Source organism: Macrobrachium nipponense, chromosome 35 (genome assembly GCF_015104395.2).
Source record: "Macrobrachium nipponense isolate FS-2020 chromosome 35, ASM1510439v2, whole genome shotgun sequence".
Classification (NCBI taxonomy): domain Eukaryota; kingdom Metazoa; phylum Arthropoda; class Malacostraca; order Decapoda; family Palaemonidae; genus Macrobrachium; species Macrobrachium nipponense.
In genome coordinates, this window is record NC_061096.1 from 19,656,292 (window position 1) to 19,673,012 (window position 16,721).

General features: G+C 31.6%; 1 protein-coding gene across 1 annotated transcript in view; it reads right to left on the reverse strand.

The window, feature by feature from the left end:
- Positions 1 to 15,766: 15,766 nt before the first annotated feature.
- LOC135208294 (trichohyalin-like) overlaps positions 15,767 to 16,721 on the reverse strand; it is a 2,933-nt gene continuing 1,978 nt past the window's right edge. The window contains exon 2 of the mRNA XM_064240396.1: positions 15,767 to 16,714. Within this exon, the coding sequence (XP_064096466.1) occupies positions 15,767 to 16,714 (948 nt within the window). The remainder of the gene's footprint in view (positions 16,715 to 16,721) is intronic.

Below are 16,721 nucleotides of genomic sequence, written 5' to 3' on the forward strand. Positions count from 1 at the left end.
GCCTAGTGCTCCTATGATTATGGGTACGATTTCCACTGGCACATCCCATATCCTTCTTATTTCTATTTTCAGATCTTGATACTTATCCATTTTTTCCCTCTCTTTCTCTTCAACTCTGGTGTCCCATGGTATTGCGGCATCAATGAGTGATACTTTCTTCTTGACTTTGTCAATCAACGTCACGTCTGGTCTGTTGCACGTATCACCCTATCCGTTCTGATACCATAGTCCCAGAGGATCTTTGCCTGATCGTTTTCTATTACTCCTTCAGGTTGGTGCTCGTACCACTTATTACTGCAAGGTAGCTGATGTTTCTTGCACAGGCTCCAGTGGAGGGCTTTTGCCACTGAATCATGCCTCTTTTTGTACTGGTTCTGTGCAAGTGCTGGGCATTCACTTGCTATGTGGTTTATGGTTTCACTTTTCGTATTGCACTTCCTACATATGGGAGAGATGTTATTTCCGTCTATCGTACTTTGAACATATCTGGTTCTTAGGGCCTGATCTTGTGCTGCTGTTATCATTCCTTCAGTTTCCTTCTTTAGCTCTCCCCTCTGTACCATTGCCAATTGTCATCGCTGGCTAGTTCTTTAGTCTGTCTCATGTATTGTCCGTGCATTGGTTTGTTGTGCCAGTCCTCTGTTCTTTCTGTCTTTCTCCTGTCTCTGTATATTTTCTGGGTCTTCGTCTACTTTTATTAGTCCTTCTTCCCATGCACTCTTTAGCCACTCGTCTTCACTGGTTTTCAGATATTGCCCCAGTGCTCTGTTTTCGATGTTGACGCAGTCCTCTATACTTAGTAGTCCTCTCCCTCCTTCCTTTCGTGTTATGTATAGTCTGTCCGTATTTGCTCTTGGGTGTAGTGCTTTGTGTATTGTCATATGTTTCCTGGTTTTCTGATCTATGGTGCGGAGTTCTGCCTTCGTCCATTCCACTATTCCTGCGCTGTATCTGATTACTGGCACTGCCCATGTGTTTATGGCTTTTATCATATTTCCGGCGTTGAGTTTTGACTTGAGTATCGCCTTGAGTCTCTGCATATATTCTTTCCTGATCGTGTCCTTCATCTCTTGGTGTTTTATATCTCCTCCTTCCATTATTCCCAGGTATTTGTATCCTGTCTCATCTATGTGTTTGATGTTGCTCCCATCGGTAGCTTTATCCCTTCAGTTCTCGTTACTTTGCCTTTTTGTATGTTGACTAAGGCGCATTTTTCTATTCCAAACTCCATCGTGATGTCCCCAGATACAATCCTTACAGTCTGGATTAGGGTATCTATTTCTTGATGCTCTTACCATACAGCTTGATGTCGTCCATGAACATCAGATGGTTGATTCTGTTGCCTCTTTTCTTGAGTTGGTACCCGGCATCCATCTTCTGTAGTACTTTTGTCATGGGAATCATGGCTACTACGAAGAGTAGTGGGGACAGTGAGTCGCCCTGGAAGATCCCTCTCCTGGTATTAACCTCTGCTAGTCTTATTCCAGAGCTTGTAAGTATTGTATTCCAGTTGCGCATTGTATTTTTGAGGAAGCTGATGGTATTTTCCTCTGCCCCATATATTTTCAGGCATTCAATTAGCCATGTGTGTGGTATCATGTCGAAGGCTTTCTTATAGTCTATCCATGCCATGCTTAGGTTGGTTTTCCTTCTCCTACTGTTCTTCATTACCATTTTGTCTATCAGGAGCTGGTCTTTTGTGCCCCTACACTTCCTTCTGCAGCCTTTCTGTTGGTGGGGGATGGTGTTTGTCTCCTCTAGGTAGTTGTATAGCCTTTCACTGATGATACCTGTTAGTAACTTCCACATTATTGGTAGGCAGGGTGATAGGCCTGTATTACTGGCTATATTTTCCCTTACTCTTGTCTTTTTGTACTAAGGATGTTCTTCCTGTGGTCATCCATTTGGGTGCTTGGTGATTTGAGATACAATGCTGGAGTTGTTCTGCTCTTCGTGGGTGTAGGGCCTTGAAGTTTTTGAGCCAGTATCCATGGACTTCATCGGGACCTGGGGCTTTCCAGTTTGGCATTTTCTTTAGTTGGTGTCTGACTGTGTCTGTCGTGATGTCTGTGAATCTTTGTTTTATTCTCCCTGTTTCTTCTTCCTTGACTTCCTGGAGCCATGTTGCATGTTTGTTGTGTGATACCGGATTGCTCCATATGTTTTCCCAGAGTCTCTTACTTGGTTCGGCTTCAGGAATTTCTGGGTGGTTGTCTTCCCCTCTTAGTTGGCTGTTATTATTTATTATTATTATTATTATTATTATTATTATTATTATTATTATTATTATTATTATTATTATTATTATTATTATTATTATTATTATTATTATTATTTTATTGTTCTAATTTTTTTCATTATTTCTATATTTATTAGTATTGTTTTTATTTCTATTTTTGTTATATATATTTTATTACTTTAAATTTTTTGTTATTACTATTTATATTTTATTTATTATTATTAAATCATTATTATTTGGTTTAAATTAAATTTATTATTATCTTAAATATTTTTATGTAAATTTATTATTAAAATCTTATTAGTTTTATTTATATATTTCTTATTTTTTATATATTTTATTTTTAATATTTTTTATTTTATTTATTATAATTTTGTTTTGTTTATTTTTATTTATTTATTTTATTTTTATTTTTTGATAACATGAATTAATTTTCACTATTTTTATTTATATGATTTTTTCATATGTATTATGTTTATTTTAGTTTTATTATTATTTTTCATGTTTTTATATATTTTTCATGTTTAAATATATATTTTTGTTTATCTATTTCATTATATTTATTTAATTATTTTTCATCTATTTATATTGTTTTTATTTATTTATTTTATTTATTTTTATTTATTTATTTATTTTTGTTTATTTATTTATGTTATTATTATTATTTTTATTTATTTATTTATTTTTATTTAATCTTATTTCTTTTTATTTATTTTTATTTATTGTTTACTTATTAATTTATTTTTATCCATTTATTTATTATTATTTATTTTTATTTATATATTTATTTTATGCGCCTGTGTAAGAGACTCTCCTGCCACGCCCAGGAGGGGGCTACAAAGAACCACACCAGGCACCAAATATCAGGAGACTTCTTGTACAGATGTTCAGCAAAGTACACAAGGAGGCTTCTTGAATGTTCAGTGGGGATGAACCAATATCTCTCTGTAGATACCTTGGTTCTTGGAGGTCTGTAGGATTGGTCTGGAGGTATGTAAGAAAGGGCTGGGGCCCCTGGGACTGTGAAAAGGTAGGAGCAGGCTTAAAATCTTGTCCTAGCAGGACGGTGTAACCTCCATAATATAAACCTTAGAGCGGTGAGGTCGGGTGACTCTCGACCAGACAGTAGGCAAGAACATCTTAACGTGGTTGAGGCTTTCCTTTGTGACGAATTGGTGCCTGTCAACCCGAGCTCCGTAAGGAATCTCATCCTCGCGAATGATGGATATCTGCGCACCAGTGTCACCGAAAGCTCGGACCTGGTGGGCAGGATAGCAACCTCTGGGAGGTGCAGCAAATATAGGGCCCTGCACTGGAGGGTCTACTAGTACTGAAGGATAGTACGTCCCTGTCATTGCAATGGCAGTAACCGAAGCGGCTTTCTTGGGACATCTCGACCAGGAAGCGGTGTGCACAAGTCCGAATAACTCTCGCTGAATTCGCGCTTGGTTCCTTCTTCTGTAGTACATTTGTCATGTGAATCATGGCTACTACGAAGAGTAGTGTGGACAGTAAGTCGCCCTGGAAGATCCCTCTCCTGATGTTAACCTCTCCTAGTCTTATCCCGGAGCTTGTAAATACTGTTTTCCAGCTGCCCATTTCATTTTTGAGGAAGCTGATGGTACTTTACTCTACCCCATATATGTTCAAGGATTCTGCTTATTATTATTATTTTATAGTTGTAATTATTATTTTTTCATTTTTATTTTTATATTATCTGGAGCGAAGGAAATCGACTTGTCGTCTTCTCTTGCCTGACTAAGCCACGCCCCCTTTACACCTGAGTGGCTGTACGATGAAGGCAGTCTTGTAGTAATTGTAATTCAGTTGAAATGTTATTTATTACACATTCGTAACGTAACTGTAATCGGAATTCTTTAAAGAAATCTCTGTGTTATATTAACTTTAATTGTAACTGAAATTTGCTATACAGATGAAGACGTGATACGACAGATATGACGTCACCTGCCGAAATATTTCTTGGAGAGCAATACAAATCTGAACATTTCCTTATTTATTACTGATTTATGTAGCACCAGATACCATAATTTAGCTATGTTAAAAGGTCAAAATAGTTAAAAAGACCGCCTTACCTCTTTGAGAACTGAAATATGACGAACAGACTATGATTGGGGAAGAGCTTAGTGATAGAAAACATACATATAAATAAAAAATTAATTCTTAAATAAACATACATATAAATAAAAAAATAAACAAAAAAAATAATTAAAAAATTGAAATAAATAAAAATAAATAAAAAATATGAAAAAATCAATAAAATAGAATTAATAAAAAATGAATAACTAAATAAATAAAGAAATAAAAAGACATAAAAGAAGTGATTTAAATAAATAAATAAAAAATAAATAAATAAAACGAATTCATTGTAAATAAACATACTTTTAAATAATTATAATAAACAAATATATGAATAAATAAAATAAAATAAATTTTGAAAATAAATAAATAAAATAAATACACAAATATATATAAAAATAAAATAAATCAGTATGTAAAAAAATTAATAAATCAGTAAATAAAAACAAATAAATAAATAAAAAATAATAAATATATATATATATATATATATATATATATATATATAAATAAATAAATATTAAAATAAAAAAAATCAATAAATCAATAAATAAATAATTGAATAACTAAAGAAAATAAATGAATAAAAATAGATAAATCGATAAAAATATATTAATGAATGAATAAATATAAATAAATATCATTATATATAATAAATAAAAATAAAAATAAATAAATAAATAAATAAATAAATAAATAAATAAATAAATAAATAAATAAATAAATAAATAAATAAATAAATAAATAGATAGATGAATAAATATATAGATAAAAATAACTAATAATAAATAAATAGATAAAAATAAATTAAAATAAAATACATAAATAAAAATGAATAAAATTAATGAATGAATAAAAATAAATAATAATAATAATAGATAGATAATATAAAAATGAACTAAATAAATAAATAAATAAATGAAAAAAAAAATATATAATTAAACACAAAAAGAAAATTCAATAAATATTTTAAACATAAAAAATAAATAAAAAATGAAAATTATAATAAAAATAATCAAACATAATGCACATTAAAAAATAGTAAATTAAAAATAAAAAAATAATGGAAAGTTTTAGAATTGATGATATAAATAAAAATAAAAAAATAACAAAAAAAATTAAAAAATAAATACTAAAATAAATAATAATTATTTAAGATAAAATTATATAAAATAAAATGAAAAATAAATAAATTGAAACTAAATTTTAAAATAATTAATATAAATTTGAAAATTAAAAATTAATTTAAGGATAATAAATTAAATTTATTTTAAACCAAAAAAATTGCATGAAAATAAAGTAAATTACGAATAATAATTTAATAAAATTCAAAAAATTAAAAATAATTAAAATTTCTAAAAAATTCTAAAAATTAATATAATATATATATATAATATATATATATATATATATATTTTAATTATAATATTATATTAATATTATATATTATATTAGTAAGACCAATACTAATAAACTATTAATTAGATATAAAAACAAAAAAAATGAAAAAATTAAAATTAATTACAATGAATAAAATATTAATTTGTAATAAGCAGCAATCCTTGAACATACTATGGGGCAGAGGAAAGTACCAATCAGCTTTCCTCAAAAAAAATATAAAATGGGCAGTTGGGCGAAAATTACAGTCATTAATAAGTTTCCGGGAAGGTAAAGATTTGGAGAGGTTAACATTTTCAGGAGAAGGATCTTCCAGCGTTTTTTATAACCAATGAATGTTTAACCCCAAAGCTCTGGCGCATCTATGAATAAAATTAAAAATTTATTTTTTCATTTTAAATTTACCTGTTCTTATACAGTGGAACCACCCTTCGGTGCCGTTTTGAGTGGCTTTTTAAACGCTAAACAACCCGTGAGAAAAGTTCATAGTTTAATGAAAACTAGTCCTTACATAATATTACTTAATCTGAGGGCAGGAATTACTTTTAATGTAATCTAAACATGTTTTTAAAAAGATGGTTTACTTTCAAAAGAAATAACGGGTAAAAGAAAAAAAAAAAAATAACATTGAAATAATATCAAATTGTGAAATTGAAATTAAAAATTAAAAAAATGCAAACATAAGAATAAAATAAATTAAAAATTTAAAAAATTAAACAAGAAAGTAAAGAATAAATAGGAAAAAATTAATAAAAAAAAGTTAAAATAAAAAAAAATGAATTAAATAAAAAATAAAAAAGAATAAAAATAAAAAAAAATAAAAATTAAAAATAAAATAAATGATGAATAAATAAAAATAAATTAAAGAAAAATAAAATAAAACAAATAACATATAAAATGAATTAAAAATTATGTAGTAAATAAAAAAATTAAAAATTAAATAAATAAAAAATAACCATATAAAAATAAATAATAAATGAATGAATGGATAAAATAAATAACTAAAAACCTAAAAATTTTATTTAAAAAATAAAAATAAAATAATTTCGTAAATAATATACATATAAATAAATACAAAAAATAAACAAATAAATAAAAATAAAAAATAAATTTAAAAAAATAAAAAAATTATAAAAAAAAAAAAAATAAATACATTGAAAATGAATAAATAAATTAAATTTAAAAAGATTAAAAATAAATAAAATAAAATAAATAAAATAAATAAAATAATGAAAATAAATTAAGACATAAAAAATCAAATATGAAAAAAAAAAATTTTAAAAATTAAAAATAAATAAATAATAAAAATAAAATACAATACATAAATAAATAAAAATAAAATGCAAATACGAAATAAATTAATAAAAAAAATTAAAAATACTATAAAATAAATAAAAAAATATAAATAGTTATAATAAAAATAAATGAATATGTTTATATAAAAATAATATAAATAAATGAATGAATTTAAATACATAATTGAATAAATAAAAAAATAAATGAGTAAAATTAATCTAGATAAAAAGATATAAAATGAATAAAATTAAAAAATGAATAAAAAAATTTATAAAATATAATAAATAAAAATAAAAAAATATTTTTAATAAAAAATAAACATATATATGATAAAATAAATAAATAATAAATAAATAAAAAATGAAAAAAAAATAAAAAATAAATAAATAAATATAAACACATAAATAAATAAATAAATAAATAAATAATTAATTAAAATAAAAATTATTAATAAGAATAGAATATATATAAATAATGAAAATAAATTAATGAATATAAATAAAAAAAAGTTAATGAAATAAAAATTAATAAATAAAAAAGAATCAATAATAAAAGTAAATAAAAATGATAAATAAATAAAAATAAAAAATAAAAGGAATAAAAAAATTAAAAAAAATAGAAAAATAAATAGAAATATATTAAAATAAGTAAAAGGAATAAAAATGATAAATACATAAAATAAAAGAGAGAAAGCAAGCGAGATAAATCGAGAGTAGCTATATATATATATAAAATAAGATAAGAAAAGAACAATTTTATAGAATTTGTAAGAAATAAATAAAAAAATTAATAAAAACATTTAGTCATTTTGTGAAGATGTGCTGGGTATGGCAGACGTATAGAGATAGAGCTTTTTTTATGTGTTTGGGGTGGCAGTATTGTGGCGCATTATGTTGTCATTCATTGCTCCATAGGACAATACAATAGAATTAAATAAATTTAAATAAATTGAACAAAACAATAATTAAATAAACAAATAAAAATACAAAATAAAAAATATATGAAAATAAATAGAAAGATACAAAAAAAGTTAAATGAATTAAAATTAAATGTATGAAAAAAAAATAAAATAAATGAATTAACTAATATTTATAATTAAATAAATATTAATAGAAATAAATAATGAATAAATAAATTGATCAATATAAATAATGAATGCAAAAAATAATTAAAATAAAATATAATTAGATACAAAACCAAAATTCAATAATATTAAGCATAAAAATAAATAATGAAAAAATAATAAATAAATAAAAATAAACAAATGCACATGAAAAAATAAAAAAATATAAATAAATAATGGAAAGAAAATGATAATTAATAAAAATAGAAAGGTAAAAATTAACAATAAAAATAAATAAATAATTAAAAATGTGATATATAAAAATAATAAAAATATAATAGAACTGATAAAAAGTAAAATTCAAAAAATAATACATGAAAAAATAAAAATTATATATTAAATATAATAAATAAATAAAAATCAAATAGATAAAAGAAAACATATATAATATAAAAAAAAATAATAAGGTAATAAAAAAAATAAACTTAAAAAATAGAAATATAATAAATGAATAATAAATGTAATAAATAAAATATAATAAATGAAAATATTATAAGAAATATAATATATAAAAAAAATAATAAATAAAAAAAATAAATTAAATATAAAAAAGTAAAACAAATGAAGACATATAAAAAAATTAAATAAAAATAAATAATAAATTAAATAAATAATAAATAAAAAATTATAAATAAAAACATAAATAAATAATATATAAAAACAAATATATATATATAAATTAATATATATATATATATATATAATAATAATATATATATATATATATATATATTATATATATTTAAAATGAATGAATATAAAAATTAAAATAAAGATAATTAATATAGGAAAAAAAATAATCAAATAAATAACTAAAAAATAGATGAAAATGAATAAAAATAAACATATATAAATAAAAATAAAAAATATCAATAAATAAAATAAATAAGAATAATAAAAATAATAAAATTAAAATAAGAATAAAAATAAATAATCAACATAAAAAGTAAGAAATAAAAACAAAAAGAATAAATAAATAAATAAATAAATTTATAAATTAATGAATATATAAAAAGTTAATGAAAATAAAAAATTAAATAAATAAAAAAGATCAATAAAATAAAAGTAAATAAATAAATGAATAAATAAAAAAATAAAAAAAGTAAAAAATAAAGGAATAAAAAAATTAAAATATATGAAAATAAATAGAAATATATTAAAATAAGTAAAAGGAATAAAAATGATAAATAAATAAAAATATATAAAAATACATAAATATATTAATGAATTAATTAATATACAATGAAATAAATATATAAATAAAAATAAATATTGATAAATAAATATATAAAAATGAATTAACAAATATAAATACTTAAATAAATATATACAAATCAAAATAAATAAATAAATAAAAAAAAGACAATGATAATGAAAAAATAGATAACTAAAAATTAATAAATAAATAAATAGATGAAAGAAATAATTAAATAAATATAATTAATTACAAAAAATTTAAAATATTTAAAACATAAAAAATAAGTAAAAACATGAAAAATGATAATAAAAATAAAATAAACATGGAGCACATGAAAAAATAATAAAAATGAAAATTAAAATAATGGAAGTAAAATTATGATATTATAAATGAAAATAAGAAATAAAAATAACAAAGAAAGATAATAAAAAAATAAATAATATTTAAAATAAAATATATAAATATAATAAAAATATAAATAAACTAATAAAATAATAATAAATTGAAATGAGAATATTTAGGATAATAATAAATTTGATTTAACCCAAATATAAATGATGAAATAATAACAAATAAAATATGAATAATAATAAAAATGAAAAAAAAAATATATATATATAAAAATGAAAACGATACTAATAACTATAATAAATATAAAAACAAAAATGAAAAAATAATAATTACAACTATAAAATAATAGCAATAAGCAGAATTCTTGAACATATATGGGGCAGAGGAAAGCACCATCAACTTCCTCAAAAATGAAATGGGCAGCTGGAAAACAGTATTTACAAGCTCCGGGATCAGACTAGAAGAGGTTAACATCAGGAGAGGGATCTTCCAGGCGACTCACTGTCCCCGCTACTCTTCGTAGTAGCTATGAAAGCAGTTCGGTTACTGCCATTGCAATGACAGGGACGGATAATCCTTCAGTTCTAGTAGACCCTCCCAGAGGTCGCTATCCTGCCCACCAGGTCCGAGCTTTCGATGACACTGGTGCGCAAATATCGATCATTCGCGAGGATGAGATTCCTTACGGAGCTCGGGTTGAAAGGTACCAATTCGACACAAAGGAAAACTCAGCCATGTTAAGATGTTCTTGCCTACTGTCTGGTCGAGAGTCACCCGACCTCACCGCTCTAAGGTATGTACTATGGAGGTTATACCGTTCTGCTAGGACAATATTTTAAGCCTGCTCCTACCTTTTCACAGTCCCAGGGCTAGCGCCCTTCATTACATACCCCCAGACAAATCCTACAGTCATCCAAGAACCAAGGTATCTACAAAGAGAGGTAGCGTCATCGCCACTCAATATCCCAGAAGCCTCTATTTGTACTTTGCTGAACTTCTGCACAAGAAGCCTACTGATGTTTGGTGCCTGCGTGGTTCTTTATAGCCCCCTCCTGGGCGTGGAAGGAGAGTCTCTTACACAGGCGCATACTGGTCATACCAAAGGTGGGCATATGTAAGGTGGTTGCATCTGGAGCGAAGGAAATCGACTTGTCATCTCTTGCCTGCCTAGGCCACGCCCCCTTTACACCTGGGCATCTGTGCGATGAAGGCAAGCTTGTAGTAATTGTAATTCAATTGAAAAGTTATTCATTACACATTCGTAAAGTAATTGTGATCGTAATTCTTTAAAGAAATCTCTGTATTATATTAAATTTGGTTGTAACTGAAAATTGTTATACAGATGAAGACGTGATACTACAGATATGTCACCTGCCAAAATATTTCTGACCAAATCTAGTCTGCACTGTAGTACTGTTATCATTAACATTTGTACATCAGATTTTTCCTTTACAGTGCTGGATGTGAAGTAAGTCCTCTCTGCTATCGTATATCTCTTGTGCATTCTACCTGAATTCCTCCCTGATTTAGAGCTTCATTTTTACCTTCTCTTCTAAGCCTTCCTACTGGCATTTTTCGTACTCATATCATATCTGCCAATTACCTGACCAACTGTCCCCTCCCCTCACCTCATTATATAATCAAACCATCTAGTTCTGATATCTTGGTGTATTTTGTTATATATTTTAGTCATAAATATTCAAAATCTGTTTTCTGTGATTCTGCTGTGTAGAATATTACAGGCTTCATGTATGCATTATACATAGAGTTTTGAAAATTAGATTCAGGGATATTTTTATTTACCAGTAACCAAACAAGTTCTTTCCATTTTATTCATGCTGCTAATATTATTTACCTTGCTGCCATCTCAGTACTTGCTTCACAATCTAGGGTACTCTCCAGTGAACAGAAATGAACTACGGTGCCCTGTAACGAGACCACTGAGTCCATTTTTTAGACTCAGAGCTCTCCTGAATGATGATTCCTCGAAAGAAATAAGAAAATGAATTGGGGTTAGACAACTTAAATAAGTTGGACAGCCAAGTAAAAGGAGACCAAAATGGACCAAGAATGGACGCTGTTAAAACATTTAGCACCACCCATGGCAGTCCTCAACTCGTTTCTGATCATGGACAACCAGCCTAATAAAAAATGTATTTTTTGAGTAACGATAAATAAAGCACATGTTAAACATTTTATATTGATTACTTGCAGCAGCTTCCTAAGCATAGCATAGCAGCAAATCCTCTTGGAGAACCACATGAAAGCCCTACACAATGGGAGAGAGAAACCCAGTCTCAATATCACACAGGAGACTTCCTCCTGATGTCAGCACAATGAACTTGGCCTGGGAGCAAATCTGGCGAGAGTGGACCAATAAGAAGTCTCCACCCACTGGCAGCAGTCTTCCTAGGACCGCCACTCCGTTCTCCCTTGCATTTGCATTACCGTTGGAGATTGAGTGGTGAGGTTGGTGATGCTAGGAAGATCGCTGCCAATGAATGGAGGCTCCTACTGGTTCACTCACCAGGGATGTTGCCAGGCAGCACCCATTGTGCCGTCATTGGGAGAAAGAGCATCTCCTGCGAGATATTTAGACTGGGTTTCTCTCTCCTAATGTGGAAGGGCTTCCATGTTTTCTCCAAGAGGATCTCCTGAAATGCTCCTGGAGGGCGCTGCATATAATAAAACCCCAACCACTCATACCATCTGAATAAAAGATGTGACGTTTTCCTATTGAAATCATTGACCATACATGTGACCATCATTGGCAACGCCTCCATGAAGCCCTACACATATGGAAAGAGAAGCCCAGTCCAAATACCAGGCAAGAGACTCTCTTCCTCCAGATGCTGGTATGGATGGCACTGCCTACCAGGATCCCTGGCAAATGAGGAAATCAGGAGATTCCATCCACGGGCATTGATCTTCCCAGCACAACCTCCATGACCACCTCAGTCTCCAACCAATGCTCACACTGGGGTTTGATGCAACCATCTGTTGCACTTATGAAAGCACTGGAGATCATGGGGTGAGGCTGGGGGGGGATGGTGCTGGTAAGATCACTGGCAGTGGATGGAGTCTCCTGATTTCCTCGTTTGCCAGGGATGCTGGCAGGCAGTGCCATCCATACCAGCATCTGGAGGAAGAGAGTCTATTGCCTGATATTTGGACTGGGCTTTTCTTTCCATATGTGTAGGGCTTCCTGGAGGCGTTGCCAGTGATGGTCAGTTGGATGGTAAATGATTTCAATACTAGGGATGACGTCAAATCTTTTATTCAGATGGTATGAGTGGTCGGGGTGTTGTTATATGCGGTGTCCTCCAGGAGCATGGCAGGAGATCCTCTTGGAGAAACACATGGAAACCCTTCCACTTGGGAGAGAGAAACCCAGTCTAAATACCTCGTAGGAGGCGAGTGAACCAGTTGGAGCCTCTGTCCACTGGCAGCGATGGAGGCTCTTGATGGGTTTTTTCACCAAAGGACAGTTCCTGCCGATACCTCCAGGAAGTCCTACACATCAGGAGGGAGAAGCCAAGTCTAAATACCATGCAAGACTCCCTTCCTCCAGATGACGGTATGGATGGCACTGCCCACCAGCATCGCTGGTGAGCAAGGAAATCAGGAGAATCCGTCCACTGGCAGAGATCTTCCCAGTACCACCACCCCCACCACCTCAATCTCCAATGCTCACATGGGGGAATGGTGCAACAATCTGTTGCACCTATGAAAGCACTGGAGAGTGGGGGGAGGGAAGCAGGGGCGACGTTGCCATGTAGATTGCTACCAGTGGATGGAGTTTCCTGATTTCCTCACTCACCAGGGATGCTGGAGGAAGGGAGTCTTGCATGGTATTTAGACTGGGCTTCTCCCTCCTGATGTGTAGGACTTCCTGGAGGTATCGGCAGTAACTATCCTTTGGTGAACAAACCCATCAAGAGCCTCCATCGCTGCCAGTGGACAGAGGCTCCAACTGGTTCACTCACCAGGCAGCACCCATTGTGCCGACATTGGGAGAAAGAGCTCCTCCTACAAGGTATTTAGACTGGGTTTCTCTCTCCCAAGTGGAAGGGTTTCCATGTGTTTCTCCAAGAGGATCTCCTGCCATGCTCCCGGAGGACACCTCATATAAAAACACCCCGACAAATCATACCATCTGAATAAAAGATTTGACGTCATCCCTAATATTGAAATCATTTACCATCCAACTGACCATCACTGGCAAAGCCTCCAGGAAACACTACACATATGGAAAGAGAAGACCAGTCCAGATATCAGGCAAGAGACTCTCTTCCTCCAGATGTTGGTATGGATGGCACTGCCTACCAGCATCCTTGGCGAACGAGGAAATCAGGAGCCTCCATCCACTGACATTGATCTCCCCAGCACCACCTCTGCCTATCTCAGTCTCCAACCAATGCTCACACTGGTGGGTTGGTGCAACCATCTGTTGTACCTATGAAAGCACTGGAGATTGGGGAGGGAGGTGGGGACAATGGTGCGGGTAAGATCACTGGCAGTGGATAGAGACTCCTGATTTCCTCGCTCGTCAGGGATGCTGGTAGGCAGTGCCATCCATACCAACATCTGGAGGAAGAGAGTCTCTTGCCTTGTATTTGGACTGGGCTTCTCTTTCCATATGTGTAGGGCTTCCTGGAGGCGTTGCCAGTGATGGTCAGTTGGATGGTAAATGATTTCAATACTAGGGATGACATCAAATCTTTTATTCAGATGGTATGAGGGGTTGGGGTGTTATTATATGTGGTGCCCTCCAGGAGCATGGCAGGAGATCCTCTTGGAGAAACTCATGGAAGGCCTTCCACATTGGGAGAGAGAAACCCAGTCTAAATACCTCGTAGGAGGTGGTCTTTCTCCCAATGACGGCACAATGGGTGCTGCTTGACAACATCCCTGGTGAGTGAACCAGTAGGATCCTCCATCCACTGGCAGCGATGGAGGCTCTTGATGGGTTTGTTCACCAAAGGACAGTTACTGCCGATACCTCCAGGAAGTCCTACACATTAGGAGGGAGAAGCTCAGTCTAAATACCATGCAAGAGACTCCCTTCCTCCAGATGTTGGTATGGATGGCACTGCCTGCCAGCATCCCTGGTGAGCAAGGAAATCAGGAGAATCCGTCCACTGGCAGAGATCTTCCCAGTACCATCACCCCCACCACCTCAATCTCCAATGCTCACATGGGGGGATGGTGCAACCATCTGTTGCACCTATGAAAGCATGGAGAGTGGGGGGAAGGAAGCAGGGGCGACGTTGCCATGTAGATTGCTACCAGTGGATGGAGTTTCCTGATTTCCTCACTCACCAGGGATGCTGGAGGAAGGGAGTCTTGCATGGTATTTAGACTGGGCTTCTCCCTCCTGATGTGTAGGACTTCCTGGAGGTATCATCAGTAACTGTCCTTTGGGTAGCAAACCAATCAGGAGCCTCCATCCACTGGCAGTGATCTTCCCAGTACTACCACCCTCACCAGCACAATCTCCAATGCTCACATGGGGGAATGGTGCAACCAACTGTTACACCTATGCAAGCATTGAAGAGTGAGTGGGGGGGGGGGGCAATGGGGGGATATGGAGGGGTAGTGATAGGAAGATCACTGCCAGCAGATGGAGATTCCTAACTGGTTTACTCACCAGGGACACTGGCAGGCAGAGCTTTTCATGCTCACCTTCTAAGCTTTTTTTTCCTTGGAGTTTATCTCCCAAGGTTTGTTTTCTGAGGATTTGTCTCCCCAGCTTTTTTTTTCCTGGGGGACCACCATCCTAGCTCTTTATCCTGGGAAATTGCCTCCTGTTTTTTTTTGTGTATTCTCCATTTCATATCTCATTAGGTTCCTTCATTCTCAGGCTCCTCAAAAGAATCATCATCCCATTCATCTTCTGATTCTTCACCAAAACTTTGCTTCATCCATCTCGTCCAATGGGCCATCATTTGTTTCCTCTTGAGATTCTCCAGCAGATGTATCATCAAATTTGTCCTCATCCCCATAAGTTTTAACTTTCACGTTTTTATTCAAACATCCCTTGGGGCGATTTCATCGAGTATTATCATTTCATTTTCACTCTTTCATTTTCACATATTAAATCTTCCAACACCTGGGTTAAGTCACCCCATTCTTTCAAGTAATAGTTCTTCTCCTGTTGGGCCATGCAGAACTGCTCTTCTTTTCTTTTCAGCATGTGATCAAACAGCTCCTTGTCTCTCTCATTTTCGTTTCCATGCTCATCTGCAATGTGTGCAAGATGGAAATTCCTCTCAGCAATTCCATGTAGAAGTGTCATCAACATATACTTATCTTCATTTCTCAAGGTTTCTTGTTGTAGTCTTCGCTGCTCCCTGGCACGTTTTTCTTCTTTAAGCATAAAATCTTCTTGCAACTGACATTTTTCCTTCAACATTTCGCATTCTTCTAGTAGCTGTTGAATTTCTTGCCAGTTTTCACTTTCCTTCTTCTGCAAAGAGAAGACCTCCTCTTGTGCACATTGTAACGTGCGTTTCAAGCCTTGTTCCTTGACCAGAGCAATTTCTAAGTTAGCCTGCAGATTTCTCTCCTGCTCCAGCAGCCTCTTTATTTCGCTGTCTTTTTCACTGTTCTCTTCCTCTTTATCCTTCAATATTATATAGTTTTCCTTTAACTTATCTTCCAAAAGTCTGACCTTATTTTCCAACGACTTTGCTTGAATGGCTGCATTTTCCAGTTCTTTCTCGTAGTCCTTCACTTTTTCTCGGAGGTCTTTTTCACGTTGTCCCGAGATCTCCACTTCGTTATTACTTTCCTCAAACTTCTGCTTCCAGTATAAGCTAATTTCGATTTGTTCTTTTTCTCTTTGGACCATCTCAAGATCTCTCATCTCACGTTCTTTCCGGCCGCTTGCCAATTTTTGTTCCAACACATGAATTTCACTGTTCAGCTTCTCAACTCCGAGTGATAATTCTCTTATATATTTATCCTTGTTTCTTTCCTTTTCTTTTGCTTCGTCCAACAAGCTCTCCATCTCTTCG